The sequence below is a fragment of the Coffea arabica genome, chromosome 1c, assembly GCF_036785885.1.
Source record: "Coffea arabica cultivar ET-39 chromosome 1c, Coffea Arabica ET-39 HiFi, whole genome shotgun sequence".
In the NCBI taxonomy this organism is placed as follows: Eukaryota; Viridiplantae; Streptophyta; class Magnoliopsida; order Gentianales; family Rubiaceae; genus Coffea; species Coffea arabica.
In genome coordinates, this window is record NC_092310.1 from 48,110,128 (window position 1) to 48,131,223 (window position 21,096).

General features: G+C 34.6%; 1 protein-coding gene across 1 annotated transcript; it reads left to right on the forward strand.

Moving 5' to 3' along the window:
* Positions 1-4,462: 4,462 nt before the first annotated feature.
* Positions 4,463-5,853, forward strand: LOC113741383 (hydroxycinnamoyl-CoA:piscidic acid hydroxycinnamoyltransferase-like). The gene has a single exon (XM_072046898.1). The coding sequence runs from the start codon at positions 4,463-4,465 to the stop codon at positions 5,825-5,827; it is 1,365 nt and encodes a 454-aa protein (XP_071902999.1). The 3' UTR covers positions 5,828-5,853.
* The last annotated feature ends 15,243 nt before the right edge of the window (positions 5,854-21,096 follow it).

The following is a 21,096-nucleotide window of genomic DNA, read 5'->3' on the forward strand; positions in this document are numbered from 1 at the left end:
CGTAACCCAAAACAAAAGCGGGGTCTGATAACAAAAGTACATGTCACACGGGATATTGGCTCACTACTAGGCCTGAGCAGCTCGAGTCAAAACTCGATTCGAGCTCGAGCCGTTCGTTAAGACACATGAGGCGAGTTCGAGCCTTCGTTTTTTAGGCTCAATAGCTCAATGAGCCGCTCGTTGGGCTCGAATAAATGTAAAATTATAAAAATACCCCTGAATCAGTTAAAATTTACAACTTCTCTGCACACTCGGAGTCTAAGCTATAATCGATCTTCAGCCACTGTAGTCTAAGCTATAATCAATCTTTTTCTGATACACTGTACTTTGAACTTTCCTCCTTCCTTCGATTAGGTTAACTTCTCTGCTCACTCCTTTCTCACTTCCTTCGATCGATCTTCTTCCTTCGCTGACCGACTGTCCCAAACTCCCAATTTCCACTTCAGCCACTGCCATCGCTGCTATTGCTAGCTCCATCTCCCCACCACTTCCTCCCACTTCCGCCACTGCCATCGCTGCTACTACTAGCTCCATTTCCACCACTTCCGCCAACACCACTTCAGCAACCTCCAAGCCGCGCAAGAATCTTAGTGCGCAACCCACTGACGGAGGCTGACTGACGGACGAGGATCTGGAAGGTGATCCCAACCAGCTTTCCCTCTTTTCTCGCGCGAGGCTGACTAACGGACTTTCCGGACCCAACCAGCTTCTCGGCACATTCCCATCTCTGGGCTTTGTCTAAGCTTTTCCAGCGTCGCATGTGTGCAACCCGCTAAGCCCATCTCCACCACTCCCTACCATGTCCAATATCCTCAGATCAGTCCACTGGATTTTCTCCCTAGATTTTGCAAGTATATATTGAGGTTCTTTTTCTTTTTCTTTTCCTTTTTCTTTGGAATCTGGAAGGTGATCCACTTTGCTCTGCTTTCAAGTAGTAATAACAAGGGGTAAATGAAATTCCATGTCACACTTTTTGGTGCTGTCTTGATGATAGTTTGCAGTGTACCCCATTTATTCTGTAATTTATGTATCTGATGTTACATCCCTGTAATTCTTGAATATAAGAAGTTCTTTAGCTTTCCTCGAACCAAGTTTTGGTTTTCCAGGATATGATGCTATCACGATAACAGGATTGCAAATGAATCTTTGTCCACAGAACTAAAATTTGTTAGGAACTAAAGAGAACACTTTTCATTTGTTAGGAACTAAAATTGCGCATTTTGATTTTGGAGAACTAAAATTTCACAGTAAGCTTTTGCATTCTGAGAAGCACACCATGCATAAAATATTGCTTAAGGAATGTCAATGAATGTGAAGCAAATAAATCATTTCTATTAAAACAAGCTGCTCCATCATTTCTATTAGAATTGTTGGATGTCCCTTATAAGGCTTTGCTCGTTGAAAGAAATCCTCCCTTTGAGATTGACAAAAGTAGTAACCCTCAAATAATTCCTGGAATCCGAAAGGAAAATAAAACACAAGTAGCATCCACAACAAAAGATATACTACGACTACCTCATCACCCAACTCTGTTAGGAAATGTAACTGGTTGTACCAGATTTTGTCCATTCCCATGCTACATCACAAATGTCTACCATAAGACTTGCTGTCCTCTTGTTTCTTGAAAATAATTACTGCTACTAACTTGTTTACTAGTAATAGTAATCTGTTTTGGGACTAGAGAATGCTGCTCATGTCTTTTTTTTTCTTTTGCATTTTGGCCAAATCGTTTTTCTTATGACTCTTTTAACCTTTAGGAATTTTCTGGAGTTGGAGTTGGTGGACTAATTCTCGCTTCATGTCATGCCTTGGTTTTTGTGGACAACAAGCTGGTATTCTTGTGGGCATTTGGATAATTTGTATTAGTGGATATTTGGATATTTTTGGATAATTTGTATTAGTGGACATTTGGACATTTATGATTGTATTAGTGCATAATTTGTAGGCCTCAAGATCAAGAATATGTGAAAAATTGTTGTTATCATGCTCAAATTTTGTCAAAAATATGAGGACAAAAATGCTGTTTTCTTGCTTAAATTTTCAGAAATTTTCGAGCTGTTTTCGAGTTCGAACTCGAGCTCCTAACGAGCTAGAAGTCGAGCTGCCTTCGAGCTTCATGCGACCTAGAAAATCGAGTGAAACTCGAGCTATTCGTGAGCCAGAATTCGAGTTTTTCTTTTCCTACATCGAGCCGAGCTCAAGCTCTATTTTTCGAGCTCGACGAGCTCGAGCAATAAGTGTAACTCGACTCGATAAATTCAAAATTCGATTCGACTCGGCTCATTTGCACCTCTACTCACTACTATGGTGAAAAGCCCAACCAAACACTCACACATATTTGACCGGAAACAGTTCAAAGCCAAAGTCCATAGGACTAAACAGGTACAATGAATCGATAAAGGGTAAATCAGTAACCTACATTGACAATCCCAATTTAAGGGTTGTACACCAAGCTGAATGAATGATTTACATTGCATGCCAAAGTACTAAAAAGGCCCTTTAGGAGATGGAGGAAGAACTTCCCAAAAATGAAACCAAAAGTCCTTTTTGTTGTATATGTAGGATGAATGTGAAGATAAATCTATAGCTTACAATTGACTGAAGAACGATGCAAATATTTAAGGATTCAAGAACTAATAAACCCTTAAGGCAATTCAAGAAATTATTTGTCACATCCTATGTCGTTCAAATAATATATCTTTACTATTTCACAAAGTCGTAAACTTTTGTCGAAATTTTATTTTATTGAAAAGTTTTCAAAATAAATGAAAGGAGAAATTCCTGAAAAGAATACACTAAGTTTCTATTTAATCAAGTTGGCAAAAGAATTTCTTTGAAATAAATATTGCAAATTTCTATTTACACACACACACTCTCTCTCTCTCTCTCTCTCTGTGGCACTTTTTTTTGGTTGGTTTTTCTCTACACATTCTGCAAAGTAAACTTTTCCCAAAATAAAAATATTGAGTGCTGCTTTCCAATCTAAAAAAAAAAAAAAAGAAAAATCAAAATTAAAAAGTAGTGGATTTTTTTTGGGCAACAAAAAAGTTTGAGTGAACTTGAAGTAGTAGTAATACATTATCTAGCTGAAATACAAATCAAAGTTCTTGATTATTCAATCAAGCTCATTCAAAATTGGTTTGTCAACTAATGCTGTTGGACGTGAGCTTGAATTAGTAGTAATTAAGATTTCAAAATTGATTTGACACTGATGAAACTTGAAATTCATCTATAAGGAATTTAAGTTACTAGAAGTTGACTTCCTAAAAAGTTTGAGACTCGAACAATTATCAAGTCAAATGTAAATCAAAATTCTATACTTGTTAAAATAAACAAACATGCCAACTAGCTCATTTTGATTAGTTTTGTTTACATGCCTAGTACCTTAGGACCAAAACATCAAAAATTACACTTGCTCCTATTATGCGGTTCCATTAAAACCATACACAAACAAACCAGTTTTTACTTGAATTTTTCTCCTTGTTGAACTTCTAAGTACATAATTGAGCGAAATACGTCTTGGTGGATTAAATAAGGGGCACAAGTATCGTGGTTTTGTAATGACCGAAAGAGACACAGGAAAAGGTCTTGCTTTTTGCGTCTAATGAGATGAATTGGTTCTTGAATATTTCGTTGAACATTTTTCTTTAGTAATTCCTTGTGAGTGTGGTAAGATATTTACTATAATTGCAACAACCAAAATACTTTTTGTAAAATATATTAGCAGAGTCTTCACAATTTTCGTGTGATATCCTATAAATCTCGAGTCTATATAAGAGCATCTTCAACCGCGTGAAATAAGCGGTGTAATGTCTGACAGCTTAAGGTTTGGTGGTCGTATAAGCCATTGGAAAAATTTTGCCCAGCAAACTTGCCGTTTTCAACGTTCATTTTTTTTGCAATTGTGGAGTCCATTTTTTCCAACGTTCATTTGAGGTATCACATATTTGTTTAATGTTCTGCATAATTATTTTTCAAAAAATAACAATATATTATTTTTGAGAGATAGAAAAAGATATATTATTCAAACTTAGATATTAATAATATTATTTGTAGAAAATAAAAAATTCAAAAGGTAAAAAATTTAATGAAATTTAATACTTTATTTTTTAAAAATAACAAAATTATTTTTAAAAATTACTTTATTTATTTATGGGATATGAGTTATGCATTATTAAAATAAATATTTGATTTAATTGTGGATCCATACTGTTACACCTTATGGAGTGTAATCTATTGTGAGTAAAAATATAATAAAAGAAAATGAAATGCTGATGTGACATATGGATTACACTCTAAAGAGTGTAAACCATTGCGGATGACCTAAGCTAAGCTGGCGACACTTTGCTACCACAGCCAAAATCTCACCTTCAAAATTTCCCTTCCTTCTCACAGTCTCCCAGCTGTGATACTTTTTTCCTTCTTACAACTCTCACTCCCATTATTCTCTTTCTTTCTCACAATGGTTAACTTGATTGCCTCTCACATCGTCAAACCAGCAAAACCAATCTCCACAAAAGTAATGTTTTTATCTGAGTGTGATCAACGTGTGCCCGTGACTCATGCAATTGTCGTCCATTTTTACAAGCCAGAAAGTCCAGAATTGCTAAATGATGCCACTGAGGTTTTGAAAGACTCACTAAGCGAAGCCTTGGTGGCGTTTTATCCGCTTGCTGGACGTTTATACCCGAAAGATGGGGGCCGAGTTGAGCTGCATTGCAATTCCATGGGAGCTTTACTTGTTGAAGCTCAATCTGAACTCAAAATCCAGGATTTCGGAGACTTCTGTCCAGCGCCACAAATCCGTGCCCTGATCCCACCTATAGATAACAATAATACTCCCCTTCATGAGGTACCGCTCCTTCTAGCGCAAATCACAAAGTTTGCCTGTGGTGGTGTTTCTATAGGCTTGGCCGTGTCACACGTCATTGCGGACGGCCAAAGCGGGTTTCATTTTCTTTCCGAATGGGCAAAGATTGCACGTGGTGAAAAATCTGATGATCAACCATTCCTAGATCGAACAATTTTTCAGAAATATGAAGACGATCATCCATCATCAACGGCTCCAAAATTACAGTACTCGGACTTTTTCCCACTACCCGTCCTGATAGGCCAGTCTAGCAGCTTGGAAGAGCGTAAAATGGCTAGCATCTGTGTCATGCTTAAGTTAAGTAAAGACCAAATTGAGCAGATCAGGAACAAGGCCAACGACCAAGATTTGATGATTCACAAAACTAGCAATCAAAGGCCCTTTAGCCGGTTTGTAGCTGTATCTGCGCATATATGGAAGTGCTTATCCAAGGCCCGTATGCACAGCCCCGACCAAGAAACGGTTCTGTATGTGACTGTGGATTTTCGCAACCGGCTTAAACCACCCTTGCCCGGAAGGTATTTTGGAAATGCTGTCTTACCTGTACCAACAAGAGCCATTGTAGGTGACCTCCAATCGAGGCCACTAAGCTATGCTTCAAGCAAGATTAAGGAAGCAATAGAGAATGTTACAGATGAGTATCTAAGGTCATATCTTGTTTGTATGAAGAACATTCCGGAGGTATCTGGCAGTCCATATTTTCACACCGTTGGTCGTTCGCAGGGGTTGTTCTTAGGAAATCCCAATTTGATCATTACGACTTGGGTTGGTCTGGGCTTGTACAAAGCCGATTTTGGGTGGGGAGATGAAATTTTCATGGCCCCTGCGTCACTAGGTGATGATGGAAAACTCTTCATTATTCCTAGTCCTAATGGAGATGGATCGTTCTTTATACCATTGCGCCTACAAGTAGAACATATTAATGCTTTTAAGAAGTATTTCTATGAAGATATATGATGATGTAGACTTACAAGGTTGGTTCTAGTGTAATTTGTGTAGTTCAATTGGGCTCGCTAAAAAGCTTAGTCATATATAATGTAAACTTTAGGTGCCACTAACATTTGAATATATTTGTTGTACAGGGAACCTACAAATTGGCAGCTGGTGGAGAAGAGAACAGTTCAAAGAGCTATTATTGCATACAAACGGGACGTGGAACTTTTAATAAATGGAAGATGGAGCAGAGGGTACCCAAAAATTTGTCTCCAAAGTAGTAGCAAATAAGGAGACTTTTATGATGTCTTTTTTCGTAAAACAAAAAAAAAAGGATTAATTTTGTATGTATCGAAAGTGGATGCATTAACGAGTATGGATACTCACTACTTCATCTCAATTTGAATTTGAATCTCAATTTCAATTTTTACACTTGTTGTATATATTTATGTCTGTTAGTGTATATGCTGTCCATCCCATAACCGGGAAGCTTGTAATCGTATAATGGCATATCGACTACTAGGTTAAACTAAGAATGGAGTAGCTTTGGAACCACCATGGACACTACAAAAAATGATCAAACATGCGCTTGAATTTATTTAGAGAAAAATGGTGACCATGAAATCTTTTTTCCTCCCCCTCGTATGCAATAACATGTATAACCTATCTTACCCAATTCTAAGGGATAGAAACAGTCCAAGTGAGCTATACGAGGGATAAGAGGCAAAGAACCCATATAGAGCAGAGAAGTACACTATTAGACATCCGACTTATAGTGCAAGTGGAATTTTAAATTATTGTATCACTTTTTAGAGTATGGTGTATGTGACGTAAAAAGAAAGTTAAAAAATTTGTTAAAGAAATATTAAAAAAAAACTCTAGATTTCTCCGTCAAGAATGGAAATCCAAACAAGTTAGAACAGTTTATGTGTACATAAAAATAATGATAAAAAACTGTGTCATAAAATTAAACAGACACAATAAGTACGTTTTTACACCCAACGGCCGAGAGAAAAAAGGAAAGAAAAATCGAAGGAATGCAAATCTTGACATCTAGTTTATGCAATTTGCTGTTGATGATTTGCTTATATCAAAATGAATGTATACCTATCCTAGTCATCCTCTAACAAAGCTTTTTGTTGAAGGAAATAAAAAAAAAAAACAAAAGGAGAGAAAAATTGGAATTCTGTTCTATTCAGATAAAACAACAATTGCAGACAAGACATTGTTCAAAAAATTCAAACACGGTGGTGGAATTGCATCCTACTGAAATATCAAAGCAATTATTGAGACATTATCAAAAGAGTAAATAGTTCAAAACATTCCTCATATTTTGTAAAATGACTTTTTCATCCCTCACTTTTAAAAGTATAATTTTGCATCCCCTACAAATTTACATTAGTCAAATTTGGTCCCTACCTAAATTTTTGACTAGTTTTTTATCGGAATCCATCAAGTGCCTTGCACGTGAACATTTTTTAAGGGCAAAATCGTCAAATCAAATTTTCAATAAGTCGATTCATAGTCCCTTACATTCAAAAATGAATTTTTTCATTCTTCACATTTTTCAAAATGCATTTTTTCATCCCTTATTGATTATATGTGCGGCTAGTTTTTTTTTAAACCCATGAATATATCTATTTAATTTTACTTGAGCAGTACAAATAGTATATAATATATTTCTATTTGATTTGTAATATATCTCTATTTGATTTTGCCAAACGAAATCAAATAGAGATATATTAAATGCTATTCGTATGAAATCAAATAGATATATATATATATGTTTTAAAAAAATTATTAGTTTTTCACTCATATTCATTTCCTATTAGTTTTGCATTTTCATTCAAAAAGGGCTAATTGTTCCAACCTTATTCTTCCAATTGTTGAAATGTTATATGTATTTTGGAAGGTTTAGTCCTCATTTAACTTGGAAATAGTATTATGCAATTAGAATTTTTACATTTTAGAAAGTATATTTGGTAAAATGAGGAAAATTATGCATATAATTTTACATGTTGAATGAGATTTCTTCTCTTTACTTAATTTTATAAGTAAGTGATTGATATAGTTGATAAAAGGTTATACTCCTCCTTTGATTATTCTTATATATTTTCTAAGAGGGAATATCTATTTATTGTCCTTTATTTCTGAAAAAGAAAAAAAAAGTAGAAAAAAAAAGAAAGTAAATAAAAATTGTTCTACTCCAATGATTCATGTACCGAGTAACCGGGGGTTGGCATCAACAAATGTCGACATTCGCGTAAAAAAGTACTTGAATTAAGAGTATGCATGGCAACTTGAATAAGTGAAATGTTGAGTAACCGGGGATCTTCACCTAAAAGTGTCGATTTTCGCGTAAAAAGGCATTCTCACTATTTAAGTAAAATTTGTGTGAATAAATCCCTCTTAGTTATAGAATTTTGAGAAAAAGATGATTATAGGAGGAGGAAAGTTATAAATTGACTATGTGATTTGCTTATTTGTAAAATTAAGTTAGGGTAAGAGATTAAGTTTAACTTGTTGAATTTAGGGTATAATTATCTTTCCTTTACTTGATATTATGAGTATTTAGTGTAAATTGAATAATTGTATAATGATTATTTTCCAAGTCTTGAGGAATTAAATTGGACAAAGTGCATATATTATTTCACCTCTTGAATCATTGCATTTGATTATGTGTGGATTGCTTGAGGACAAGCAATGATTCAAGTGTGGGGGAGTTTGATAAGTGACTAATTTACGTGATAATTGTATGATATTTTATATTATTTTTAGTCACTTTGGGTATATTATTGGAAGAAAATGATTCATTTTGGCTATAATTGGTATAAAATGCTTTTGTTCAATTAAATGAGGTTTTTATCACTTTTTACTTGAATTTTGTGTATTTTGACAGTTTTGACACATTTTCGTATTTCGGCTATAACTTGAGTTACAATGATCGGATTGGGATGATTCTTGAACCCATTTGAAGATAAGAGATAGATCTACAACTTTGGTGAAGACATCCGAATCCAGTTTGAAGGTTTTCCAGGTCAAAAAAAGCCGAAGTACAGAGTCAATTGTTATTGGTCGAAATTGGAACAAGGCATGGAGCAGGCAAGGGTATTTCAGTCATATCTCAGCCTACACAGATCCAAATGAGGTGATTCTTGATGCATTGGAAAGATAAATCAAAAGGCTACAACTTTCGTGTTTTAGACATGAGCTGGTTCAGCCTCTAACATCAAGAAAAGATCGGTTGAAGTTGGGCCAAAAACAGAGCAAGTGATCCACACTCGGATCCACTATTCATCCGAACCCTCGGCTGTTTCTGGGTTAGTGGATCCGAGCTCGGATCCATACGGATCCGAGGCACTGTAGAAGCTCAGATCACTGGTCAGAAAAGTCTGCTTTATACGCGTAAAACTCAATTTCACCTCCACCAACTCACATGTGATGCTAGACATGTGAGAAACATTCCCAACTGTAAAAGGGAGTTGAAAACATCATTTCTTGACCAACCTTTCATCATTAAATAGCCAAATTCATTGCAAAATGGAAGGAGGGGATGATAGAGTAAGAGATAGAGAGACATACGGGAGAAGCTTGGAGTCTGCAGAAATGTAGCTCTTTCATCTTCCTAGTATTAGTTTAGCTTAGTATAGAGTAGTATAGTTCATCCATTCTTGTTTATTATCTAGATTAGGATGAAGATGGAGGATGAAGAAGGCAAGGAAGAAAGCTCATGTGACAAGGGTTGTATTCCTTCCAAACTCTTTATCTTTTGTATTTGATTCCAAGTTTAGTTAATATACAAGTTCTGGATTTTGTGTGTAATATGTGTTTTTAAAATTTATACCTTGGGTTTGGTTGAACTTTCTATAATTGTTAGTGTTTATTATTTGGTTATTTGATTGCTATGATTTGAGCAAGTTATTTAGCACTTTGGCTCTTTAAATCATGATTAATCTGGTACCATTAATTGTGATTATCTAAGGTGTTGTTTCTGCAATGAAAATTGAGATTTAACACTAGTTCAAGAAGTGCTAAACATAGGGAGTACACTCACGGAAGTAGAGGTGCATCTATGTGGTTTTTAGTGATTCACATCATGTAATTTCATTAAAGAAATGAACTTGTAGCTAATTTCATAACCATGAAAATAGGTATGGATTAGTTATGAGTATAGTTGATTCACTACGAAAGTAGGATTCAAATGCATAAGGAAATTACACCATAACTAGCTTAGATGTAGTACTCAATGATCCAAATATAACACTTGCATGAGTAGTTAGGGATACCACAACCTAAGGAGCTTTTGTTTGTTATTTTGTATAATTTGAGTAGGTAAAATTTGTTATAATTTATTGATAGTCTAAATAATAGAGAAGCTTTAGTAGTACCAGTAATTGCAATCTTCCTTGTGGGATCGACCCTTAATACCCTATACTCGCTCACGATTCGTATACTTGCGATAAATCGCGTGTGGGGTGTTTAGGAGTTTATAAATGTAAAACTTGATTAGAATGAGGTTAAATTGATATGCATACCCTGCGCACGTCAATGAAGAGTGCTTCGAAGAATAAAGTCTAGACAATCATGATCACCAGAATTCAATTTGGAAGAATACGTCCACGGAATAGGAACCAATACATATATTAATGAAAAACTACTGGAGCATTAATGTCTAACACATCATGGCTCGCTAACCTTGGCAAACTAATGAGGTGGCCGATTAAACGCAAGTTCTCTCTCTCTCTCTCTCTCTCTAATTAGTTTTGATTTGCTGCTAATTGGTGCCCATTGAGAACTAATCACATTGTTTCAATTTTTTTGTTCAACACAAGAAATATTTCAAATTTATCAGACTAATCTCCCTGCGCCTATGCATCCCGTCACCCAAGAATACACAAGCAACAGAGGTGATTCGAACACACGATCTCGGGACCTAATTAAACTATTCCGAAACCATCCAAGCCAACCCAAGGGGCTAATCACATTGTTTCAATTGAAATCCAACTTTTGGTTCTGCATCTATTTTCAATATTCCCAAAATCAAACAAGTCACTGGCAAGGTAATTAATTAAAAACTTAAAGTTTCTATATAAATGCTAAGTCTTATTTAAATGTCAAGCTTACGGTTCTGCATCTATATAAATGTACATATAAATAATGCTTGTGATTTAGATTATGTGAGGGAGAATAAGAATCGAGCCAGACAAAATAAGTAGAAAGAAGACCTTAATCACTATGTCAACCCTTTCTCAAATCAAGAACTAAAGATTCATCGATTCATTTATGGATTCAAAATCAAAAAGGAGACTTGGCAAACTGATGAGAAGAAGGAAAAGCTTACCTAGGATAGCACGATTTTTTCTCCAAAAAGCCGAATTCTGGAAAGCACAAAAGTACTTCAATGGCAGCGTCAACAGCGGCGGAAATTGGAGGCGGAGTTGGAAAATTTCGCGTGACTACTCGAGAGGAAGACAAGATTGATGCTGTGCTGCAGTAGACTAGAGGGTGAAAGAGGTTTAGCAGAGAGAAATGGCAGAGGAAAAATACGAAATTTTTTTTCTGGAAATAAATGAAGACAAGAAATGGGAGAAGCAGCGATAGGTACGGGGTTATGTTTATGGGGTGTGGGTATCGGGAGTGTATGACTATTAAATGATTAATATGTATATATATTTTATAATTATTTTTTATTTAAATGGGTCAGGGTCAGGGTAAGATGCAATACTTCATATTCAATTCGACTCGTTAATTTTAGTAAATGAGTCGAGTATTTGATTCTCGAACTTGACTCGTGCATCTATCGAGTCAGGCTCGGGCTCGCTCGGCTAAGTGGATGAGTCTTGCAGTATGTTTAACATCGGATCGATGAATGAGACTTGTGACTCGAGCTCGATTCGTTTATCACATTAGAGCTGAGCTTGCACGATCTCGAAATCTCGAACAGCTTTTATTGTCAATTTTGGTGATATTCATAAAAATGCCACAATTCAATCACACAAGTTTTATAAAATGACATATATGTCATTTTTTATTGAACCCAAACGAACTACTCGAATAACAAATGATTCGAGCTTACTCGGCTCGTTAATTAATCGAGTATATTTTTAACTCGAACTCGACTCGTTTACTGAAATTAATGAGCCGAGCTTGAACATTATCGAACTAAGCTCATTCGAGTTTTCGAGCTACTCGTTTTGTTTAACAGCATATTCCTATGTCAATCATTTCTCATGGTTAATGAGCTGTTTTGGTTTCAAAATCTTGCTAATAAGGGAACACATTGGCCTAAGTCTTGAAAATAAGAAACCAAAATAGTGATTTTTCCTAATAATAAGTTTTTCAACTGCTCAATTTCATATTTTGTCGTGCAGCAGGCGTGCCATGTCAAAAAGACCTCAATCCAAGTTTTCTATTTGGTCACGTGAGTGTCATTACTTTTTTGTAATTGACTCAATTTTTTTTTTTTTAAAAAAACTGAATTATGATCCCTCTAATACTAGCAATTTATCCAAGTTCCCCCATCCAAATACCAGGTTTTAATGTGTAACTGCCAAGTGAATGAAACAAAAAAACTTCATCAAATATCAAAAGTTAAAGCTAAACCAATACTTCCAAAACCAATACCAAGATGATAACATATACATCTCCAGATCACAGTTGAGGTAAGTCCCAAATTCCAAATGTGAGGCCAAAAGCACAAAGTATAGGTGTAAATCTGACAGGTTGTCGAGCCTGTGTAATAATAAATACCTGCTTAAATAAAATATAATTTTTGTAGATAGTGATAAGCAGGGCCGAATCCACAGGGACTGGTGATATTTGTCTCTTTTGAAATTCAAACTAACAAAGGGGGTTTTTTTTTATAAAAATGGTAATAATTAAACGGTTCAAATAAAAATAAATAGCCAACTAAAAATTAAATGACAAATTATTAAAACCAAATTAATAATAACTAAGCTCTAGTTAAGAAATAACTTCGGCAATGGTTTACCTAATTGATCATCGATGCAAAAGTAATATCAATTATTAACTAATAAATAAGTTATAATGGCCAAACAAGCGATGACAGTCAACTCCTCTTTACTGTGTTGGTGATTAAGGTACGACCGTTAATCACTACTCTAATTGAGAAATAATCCCAAGTACGACGGTAAGATTTAATTCCCTAATTGTCTTACGTATTAGAGGAGCCATATTCTAACCAAATAACATACTACCAGGGTTATTTTAAATTAGCCCGCGTATTCCTCTGACACAAATCCAATCATGTCAGTTGCCACTATTTTAGAGTAATTAAACAATTACGGATTTAATGCTCCAATTGACATTAGGTTGCTAAATTAATTTAACATCCAGACTCAGGATGCTCAATTAATAAAACAACTATAAGCACTGCAATCAGAGAATATGTAAATACCAGTAAATAAGAGGAATAAACAAAATTAATTCGATCTCATAATTTTTAGATGAACCAAAGCCTCCGTTGCTCATTGATTAGAAAAAGAGATTTAGTTCATTTCCATCGAAACAATCTCATGCGATATTGCAGAAGTAATTGTCGCGTACATTGTCCTCGATTGATATGATTGAATCCAATGGAATAAGAACGATTGAAAGAACTACAAGTCAAAAGGATGACTAAATGTTCCTTCCTTCGAACTGTCTACCCGAAGGAATAAGAAAAACATGAAAAAGTCGAAGTTGCTCTATTATGGCCCTCTGATTCCTTTTTGAAAAGCTACCAAAAGAAGGAAAAAGGAAGTGTTCTAATTTCACTCCAAGTATGCCGCACTTTTCCACTAGAGAAGGAAGCAGAATTGAATTAGCCTTCCCCTTCCTGCTACTACTCAAACTCTTTTACTTATTGCCACAGGAATTAATCCTGCGCATGTCATGTATACCGAGGACATATGGCCAGCAATTCCATCAATTGGCAGACTTTGTGACCCCGCTTTGCAACTTTGGATGTCCTGTATCAATTAGCAAATGTAGCAAGGAATTTGCACCTTTTACCATATTTTATTCCAACTCTCTGCAATCAGTACAAATTTTCAAAAGTGAATAAAATCTGTCCAATAACGCACATTTGGTAAGATAATAAAAGAGAATAAGAGGAAATTAATTATAAAATAAATGACAAAATTATGACCTATCAAAATCAACTAACTTCCAGTACATATTGCTCAAAATTAAGTGCTCCAAATTAAGCAAAGACACTTGTCCACTGAAAGTAATTACAAATAGCTTATTATCAAACAATAGGTAGATATTGCTTGACCTACTGTCCAATCCTTCTTTTGTATTCAGCAGGGTAATAGCTTTCAGTTTGTGTTAGATCAGCAAGGTTTGGTTCACCAGGAATGGTGCAGTGGTTCACCATCAAATTCACCGACCCACTAGCACTGGATTCTGGCATTGCCACAAAACCATGTGGACGTTTTTCATGACCTGCTTTGCAAGTTTACATTTCTCAGGGAAAAGATAATGACATTTTGGTGGACAAGACCTATTTTAGGTGGACAGAAAATTGAAGTATTGTCCAAGATTTACTCGTTTAGCATGAAGTTGAAATAAAGGTGTAAAGGATGAAGAAGTTGTGCTTAGTGATTCAGTTGTTCCTCCACCTATTTCGTTGAAGCTGAAAATGAAGTTGTCAACCCTATCAATATACCGTCATCAAAATTGGCTAGGATTGGTAATATGTTTACAGTCAAAGAATACTAGACCAAGAATTTAAAACATACCATAGTCCATTCAAGAACAGAACATCAGAATTACAGTTGCTTCTATTATGGAGTTCCATTTTGACTCCAGATACAAATACACTAGTTTTCACTTCAATGCTATTTCTTGTTCAAATTTTAAGAGTTTAAATCGAGGGAAATATGTTTTGGTGGAATGATTAAGGGCTGTGGAGTATTGTGCTTTTGTCATGACTGCAAATTAATTCTTTCTAATTGCAGGTATTTAGATGAAAATCAAATGATTCTTGTATGTTTCTTTATAGCTTTTCTTTTGTAATTCCACGTGAATTTGGTAAGATGATTATTAGTGGTTACAAAAAAGCAAATTTAGTATTTTAAAATGTATTAATTTAAAAGCACGTGTGTCGCACGCACGTAGCATTGCCAATCTGCAATATTATTTTTAGCCTTTTCTAAAGTTAATCTTGACATGAATTTACCAAGAAACTAGGAATCAAATATAAAAATTAGTTGACATAAATTATTTTATTGATACTTAATAAAATAAAATTTAATAAATAAAAAATGATGTACAGTTTGAGATCCATTTCGGATATGAACTAATATAAACATAAATTCTAACAGATAAGAAAATAGTGCAACATGAGCATTAGTTCTAAATAGGAACATATCTAGAGTTTAAACATATTTTAATCCCCAGTTTTTAGTAACTTAGGTGGTTTTAATTATAACTTGTGCAATTGGACTTTTGGAATTCAGATTGTGTATCACCTATTCTTGATAAATTGCATTAGATCAGATCATCGTAGAGGAACTGAAAAGCATCAAACAGCAAATTAAGATTACTTGTCAATAGACTATCATCAATATTGCCTATGATTGAAAATATGCTTACAATAACATAACACGTACAAGACTAAGAGATTGAACAAACCATAGCCCATTCAATAACAAAGTATCAAAACTCCGGTTGCTCCTATGGAGTTCCACTAACACCAAACATAAACAAACTGTGATTTACTCCAAAATTTGTACTTGGTTCAAATTTTAATGGTTCGAGTCAAAGGAAGTATAACTTGGCAGGGAAATCAACATCAATGGGGAGTATTGTACTTCGGTGAGGACTCCAAAGGGGACTTGGGTAAAGAGTCTTAGACACTTAATTGAATCATCAAATGTTAGCTGGAACTCGACTCAGTTTCGTATATCCATTGATGGATATCAAAATATACTTTAGGAGGGGGAACCTTCAAACACATACAAATCTTGGAGTCAACATGAAAGATTTTGACATTTTCATGAGAGCAAAGATCTTAATTCTTAAACGAATTTTTGGTAAACTTTCAAAGAGGGGTAAAAAAAATGGCATACATAAAAAAGGAAAATAACATGCATTGACCACTATAGAGATATCAACATCTCCAAATGCCAAAAAAAAAGGACTAGGTATTTGCTAAATGTTTAAAAATGGTTAGAAATGGAATATAATACTTAATTAGTAGAGCTTTGCCATATACTTGGTACTTGACTATAAATATAAATCATTCGCTTAAGGTGAAAAATAAATAGAATTTTGGTAGCATTAGAGATTCTCCAAGGATTAACTCCACTTTGCACATATGAACTTGCCTCACTTTCTCATTTTGCACCCTAAATTTCAATTTTGGATATTTTACACCACAAACTCTTAATTTTAGATACTTTGCACCATAAACTCTCAAGTTTGTCCCATTTAAGTCTAATCGATGATTATATTTGCAAAATTAATGAGATAAAAGATAATGTTCAATTATTAATATTGTTAATAAAATTAATGAGATAAAAGATGATATAAATTAACGATAATATATTGTTTTATTTTTGCTATGATACATTTTGATTACTTTAATACATTATCATTGATTTATTGGGCTCGCTATGCCATTAATTTTGCAAAAAGTTATCATTGATTGGATTTAAATAGGACAAACTTGAGAATTTAGGATATAAAGTATCCAAAATTAAGAGTTTAGGGTGTAAAGAGTTCAAAATTAAAACATAGACTGCAAAATGAAAAAATGATACAATTTCGGGAGTGTAAAGTGGAGTATGTCCATTTTCAAATTTTGAGTCATAAACACATGCACAAATTTAAATTATTACTTTATATTCGTCTAGCTTTTTAAGAAAACTAAACGAGTATTATAAACTAAACTATCGGGTGGATACGCCTAAATTATAACAATAAAGAAACAAGAATAATGTTAGATTTGGATGGTTAATAAGTAGTTTAGTGTTATCAAGATACAGTCATTGATTGAGAAGACAACATTTGTAAGTTTAATTTTTTTTCAAGTAGATATAGTGCTTTTTACCAAAGAAAAATATTTATATTACTTACATTGAGTTCAGTGCATTCAATCCAACTTGGTAAGTTTTATACATTCCTATGTCATTTTTTCTGTAAGAAGAATAATCGAATTCTCACAAGTCTTAAGAGGGAGGGCAATGCCCCTAGTGTTATGATAACAAAGGAACACCCATGCATATATAAACATATGTTAGAGATTTTTTTTTTGTCAGAACATATGTAAGAGATATAAATATATGAAAAAAAATCCATACATATCTAAACATAATTATGTACAACTGAATCTTTTAAATCGTGACGGTCCATTGACTTTGATTAATTGATTGTGAGGTCAAATTATGCGGCTGATAGTGCTTCATTTGATGTTTCTACTAACTGACAAGAATGGTGTTTACTTTGGCCATATGGAAAGCATGTCTAAATGCAGATTTCCGTAACTTAATTTAATTCGAATTTTCAAAAGGCTATTGCAAATCTCTGTGAATTGGTTAAGTTCCATGTCTGTGGAATGATTTAGGTCGTATGTATTGTTATGCATAAGTTGTTTAGGAGCTGAAGCCTGATTGATGAAAATGAAGAAGGAATCAGGCACAAATCAGCAGCTAATACACAATAATGTCATGACTAGTTTGGCATGACTGAGACTATCATCAAAATTGTCTAAGATTTATAATTTGCATACAGTCACATAATACTAGACTAGAAGTTGAAAACATCATATAGACCATTCAAGAAAAATACACCAAGACTATAATTGCTCCTATTGTAGGAGTTCCATTTTGACTCCAGACACAAATAAATTACTTTTGTTTGTTCCTTGTTGAACTTTTAAGCGCATAAATTGGGGAAAATATGTTTTGGTGGAATGATTAAGGGCTGTGGAGAATTGTGCTTTGGTGATGATAGTAAATGGGACTCAGATATAAGTCTTGCTTATTAGCGGTATTTAGATGAAAATCAAATGTTTCTTTATTACTTTTCTTTTGTAATTCCACATGAATTTGGTAGATATTTATGAGTAATTGCAGCAAGCAAATTTACTATTTTAAAAATCGATGGTGTGAGGCCACGTGTGTGGCACGCACGCACGCAGCATTATCAATCTGCAATATTATTTTTAGTTGTTGTTTTAAAAATTAATCTTGACATGAATTTACCAAGAAATCGGGAAACCAAATATCAAAAGTAGTTGGCATGAATTCTTTTGTTGACACTTGAGCAGGTGACATCAACTAGAAGGAACATAGCAGTGGAAGAGCTTTGCAAATTTCAATTGTTACTCTATATTCATCTAACTTCTAAGAAAATGGTGTGAATGTTATAGACTACATTAGAGGATGGATGCACGTAAAATATAATGATAAAGGAATCAGAATAACATTAGATTCGATTGGCTAAGCAGTACTTTAGTGTTATTAAAATACAATAAATGAGTGAGAAGTATCACAACTTTTGTAGGGTTTTTTTTTTTTCAAATACATATAGTGCTTTTTACCAAAGAAATATTATTTATATTGAGTTCAATGCATTCAATCCAACTTGGTATGATTTAGACAATTCTATAGTCATTCTTTTTATAAAAAAAAGAAAAAGAATAATCGAATTCACACAAATCTTGTAAAGAGTTCAACACCCTAGTGTTATGATCACAAAGGCATACATCTGCATTTATAAACATATCTAAGAGATAAAAATATGAAAATCTATACATATCTAAATATAATTATATAGTACTAGCTACTTTCTTGTTTATTGCAGATTTTTGCAGGCACCATAGAGTTGAGAGAGAGAGAGAGATATCTTGTAGATTGCTTAGATCATATATGATGTGCCTGATCGAACCTTTCATAATCTTCAATGTTTGTATCTGGATGAACCATTTCTCTCTGTTTTACACTTCTTTGGTAAGAACGAAGTGTCTAATGCCATTCAATAGCAACTGCTTAGAGAAATGAAACTCCCAATGCATCGTAGACGAATAGCCAACAAAGTGCATGAGGGGCATCCCTAAAACAACTAATCTAGCAGATTGTATTAACCCAACCTTCACTAGATGATCCATGAATGAATTGCCTGCTCATCACACACGAGTGATTCAGCAATCCTAGTCTTTTTCCACACCAACCATCTCTGTCGTGATAGTTAATAGTGCAATATTGTTGTGCTTTGGTAATGACTTCAATGAGAATCAGACAAAATCTATTAGTTTAAGAACATATGTATCGCACTTGGCATTACTAATCTGCAGTATTTATTTCTAGTTGTTGACTTAAAATCTGTAGTTGGAACTAATTTACCAAGCGATTGTACATCAAATGATTAACATTAGTTACATAAATTCTTTTGATGCTTAATTAATTATATTAATATTGTCCTAAAAATGCATAGTGATTTTAAATTCTAGAAGCTAATTAAAGCCCTGACAGTAAATTAACAGTACCTATCAATTGACCATCATCAAACTTGCCTATGATTGATAGATAGCATGCAACTATGCCATGACACTAGAGAAATAGTTTAGAACAATGCGGGGACCTTTCAAGAAAACATCAAAACTACTGTTGCTCCCATGTCTTACATGGGATGGAAGTAAACAAAAGTCGCTAAGGGCCGAATGAACAATGAACCCGTCAAACTGTGATTCACTGTACTTTGGAGGGCGTTAGAATCATTTTCCAAGGCTTTTGTGGTGGTATTTTGGTCATGCCAGCTTTCTTTGGATAGACTCACGTAGTTTCTGCACCCATCATTACATCTTACAGTTTGCTAATCAGTGCCTTTAATCTTTCCCTTTGCTTTTTGTTGTTGAGGGATCAAGGACCTGCTCCTCGGATCCCTTCATTCCTTGAGGTCTTTACAGTGTATGGAGACAAATTCTTGGAGCTCGGAAGGTCTCACGAGACATTCACGGAGAAGACAAAGAATAATTGACGTGATATTCTGACATAAAGGCAGGCTTTAGAGGACCGACCTTGTATATGTACAGGACCTGTGGCCGAACTATAACCAAACTCTACCCCATAAAAGCAGTTCAAAACACAAGAATCCCTCTCTCCTAGATTGCTATAAATAACTTCATATGAATGAGAAATGGGTAATGAAAAAACCCTTCTAGAACTTTTCGCCTACTATTTGCCAAACTCCTATCTGACTTAAGCATCAGAGATAAAATGAGGGGAAAGCCCCCACTTTTCTCTTTCATTTTGTAAGGGCTTCGGGAGTTTGCCGACTTCACCTTCCCGTGGAACTCCTTGTATGCACAGTTGTCATGGAGGAAAAATTGTCACGTCATTTTTGGCATGCATCTCCTTTTTACATGAATTCTCTCAATGTTTTTAAGATAGAAAAACTTTGAACTTTTTCATAGGTCTGAACTGTAGCTGCTCTGCTCAATTTCTTTGGAGCTGCTCCTCTTGCTATGCAAATCTAATATGTCATTTGAGTCCGCTTTCCTTTTTTGCGTTTAGTTTATAGTTTTTGACATAACTTAGCTGATCAGCATTCTTTATTTGTATGTCTGGTACCTGAGCCGTGACCTCAGGATGAACCTTGGTCTCTTCGACTCAATGCTCGAGTTGTCTAGACCACGGGCCTCAGAAGAATTATCAAAAGTGGATCCGAAGATAAAAGTGACATAGTTGATATTATTTGATCTAATGTAACACAGTAGGTTAATAACTAAAATATTCTACAAGATCATCCAAGGAGAACGCACCCCAATGGACAATAGCTCCCCCATTTGGTATAAATATCCCACTTCTCCTCATAACTCGGGTAACCTGATAACCTCAAATTTCTCTAATACCAAGCTCCCAAACACTTTGCAGACTAACTTAGGCATCGGAACCAAAACGGGAAATCCCTCTTCACTCCATTGCTCTCGTTCTTGTTCTTCTTGTGCTTTCAGTAACTATTACTTCTCATTATCTGTATTCCTCCCTCTCTTTTCTCGTGTTTTAAATGACTTTTGCTGCCACGTATTATATATAGTCTGTTTTTGCAGCATAGACTATTAAAAATTGGAGCTTCTGATTGGTCGAGAAATTTCTAAAAATATGATGAAATTTAAAAAAATTCTACAAAGGGGGCGTTTTGTGTATCGTTTTCTATGTTGGGGGTCTTCGCATTTAGCAAATGCGAGCTCCTTGAGCTCGCATTTGTTAAATGCGAAGTTGACATGAATTTTGAGCCAACCGAAATTTAAAAAAAAAAAAAAAAAAAGCGTACCTCGCATTTTG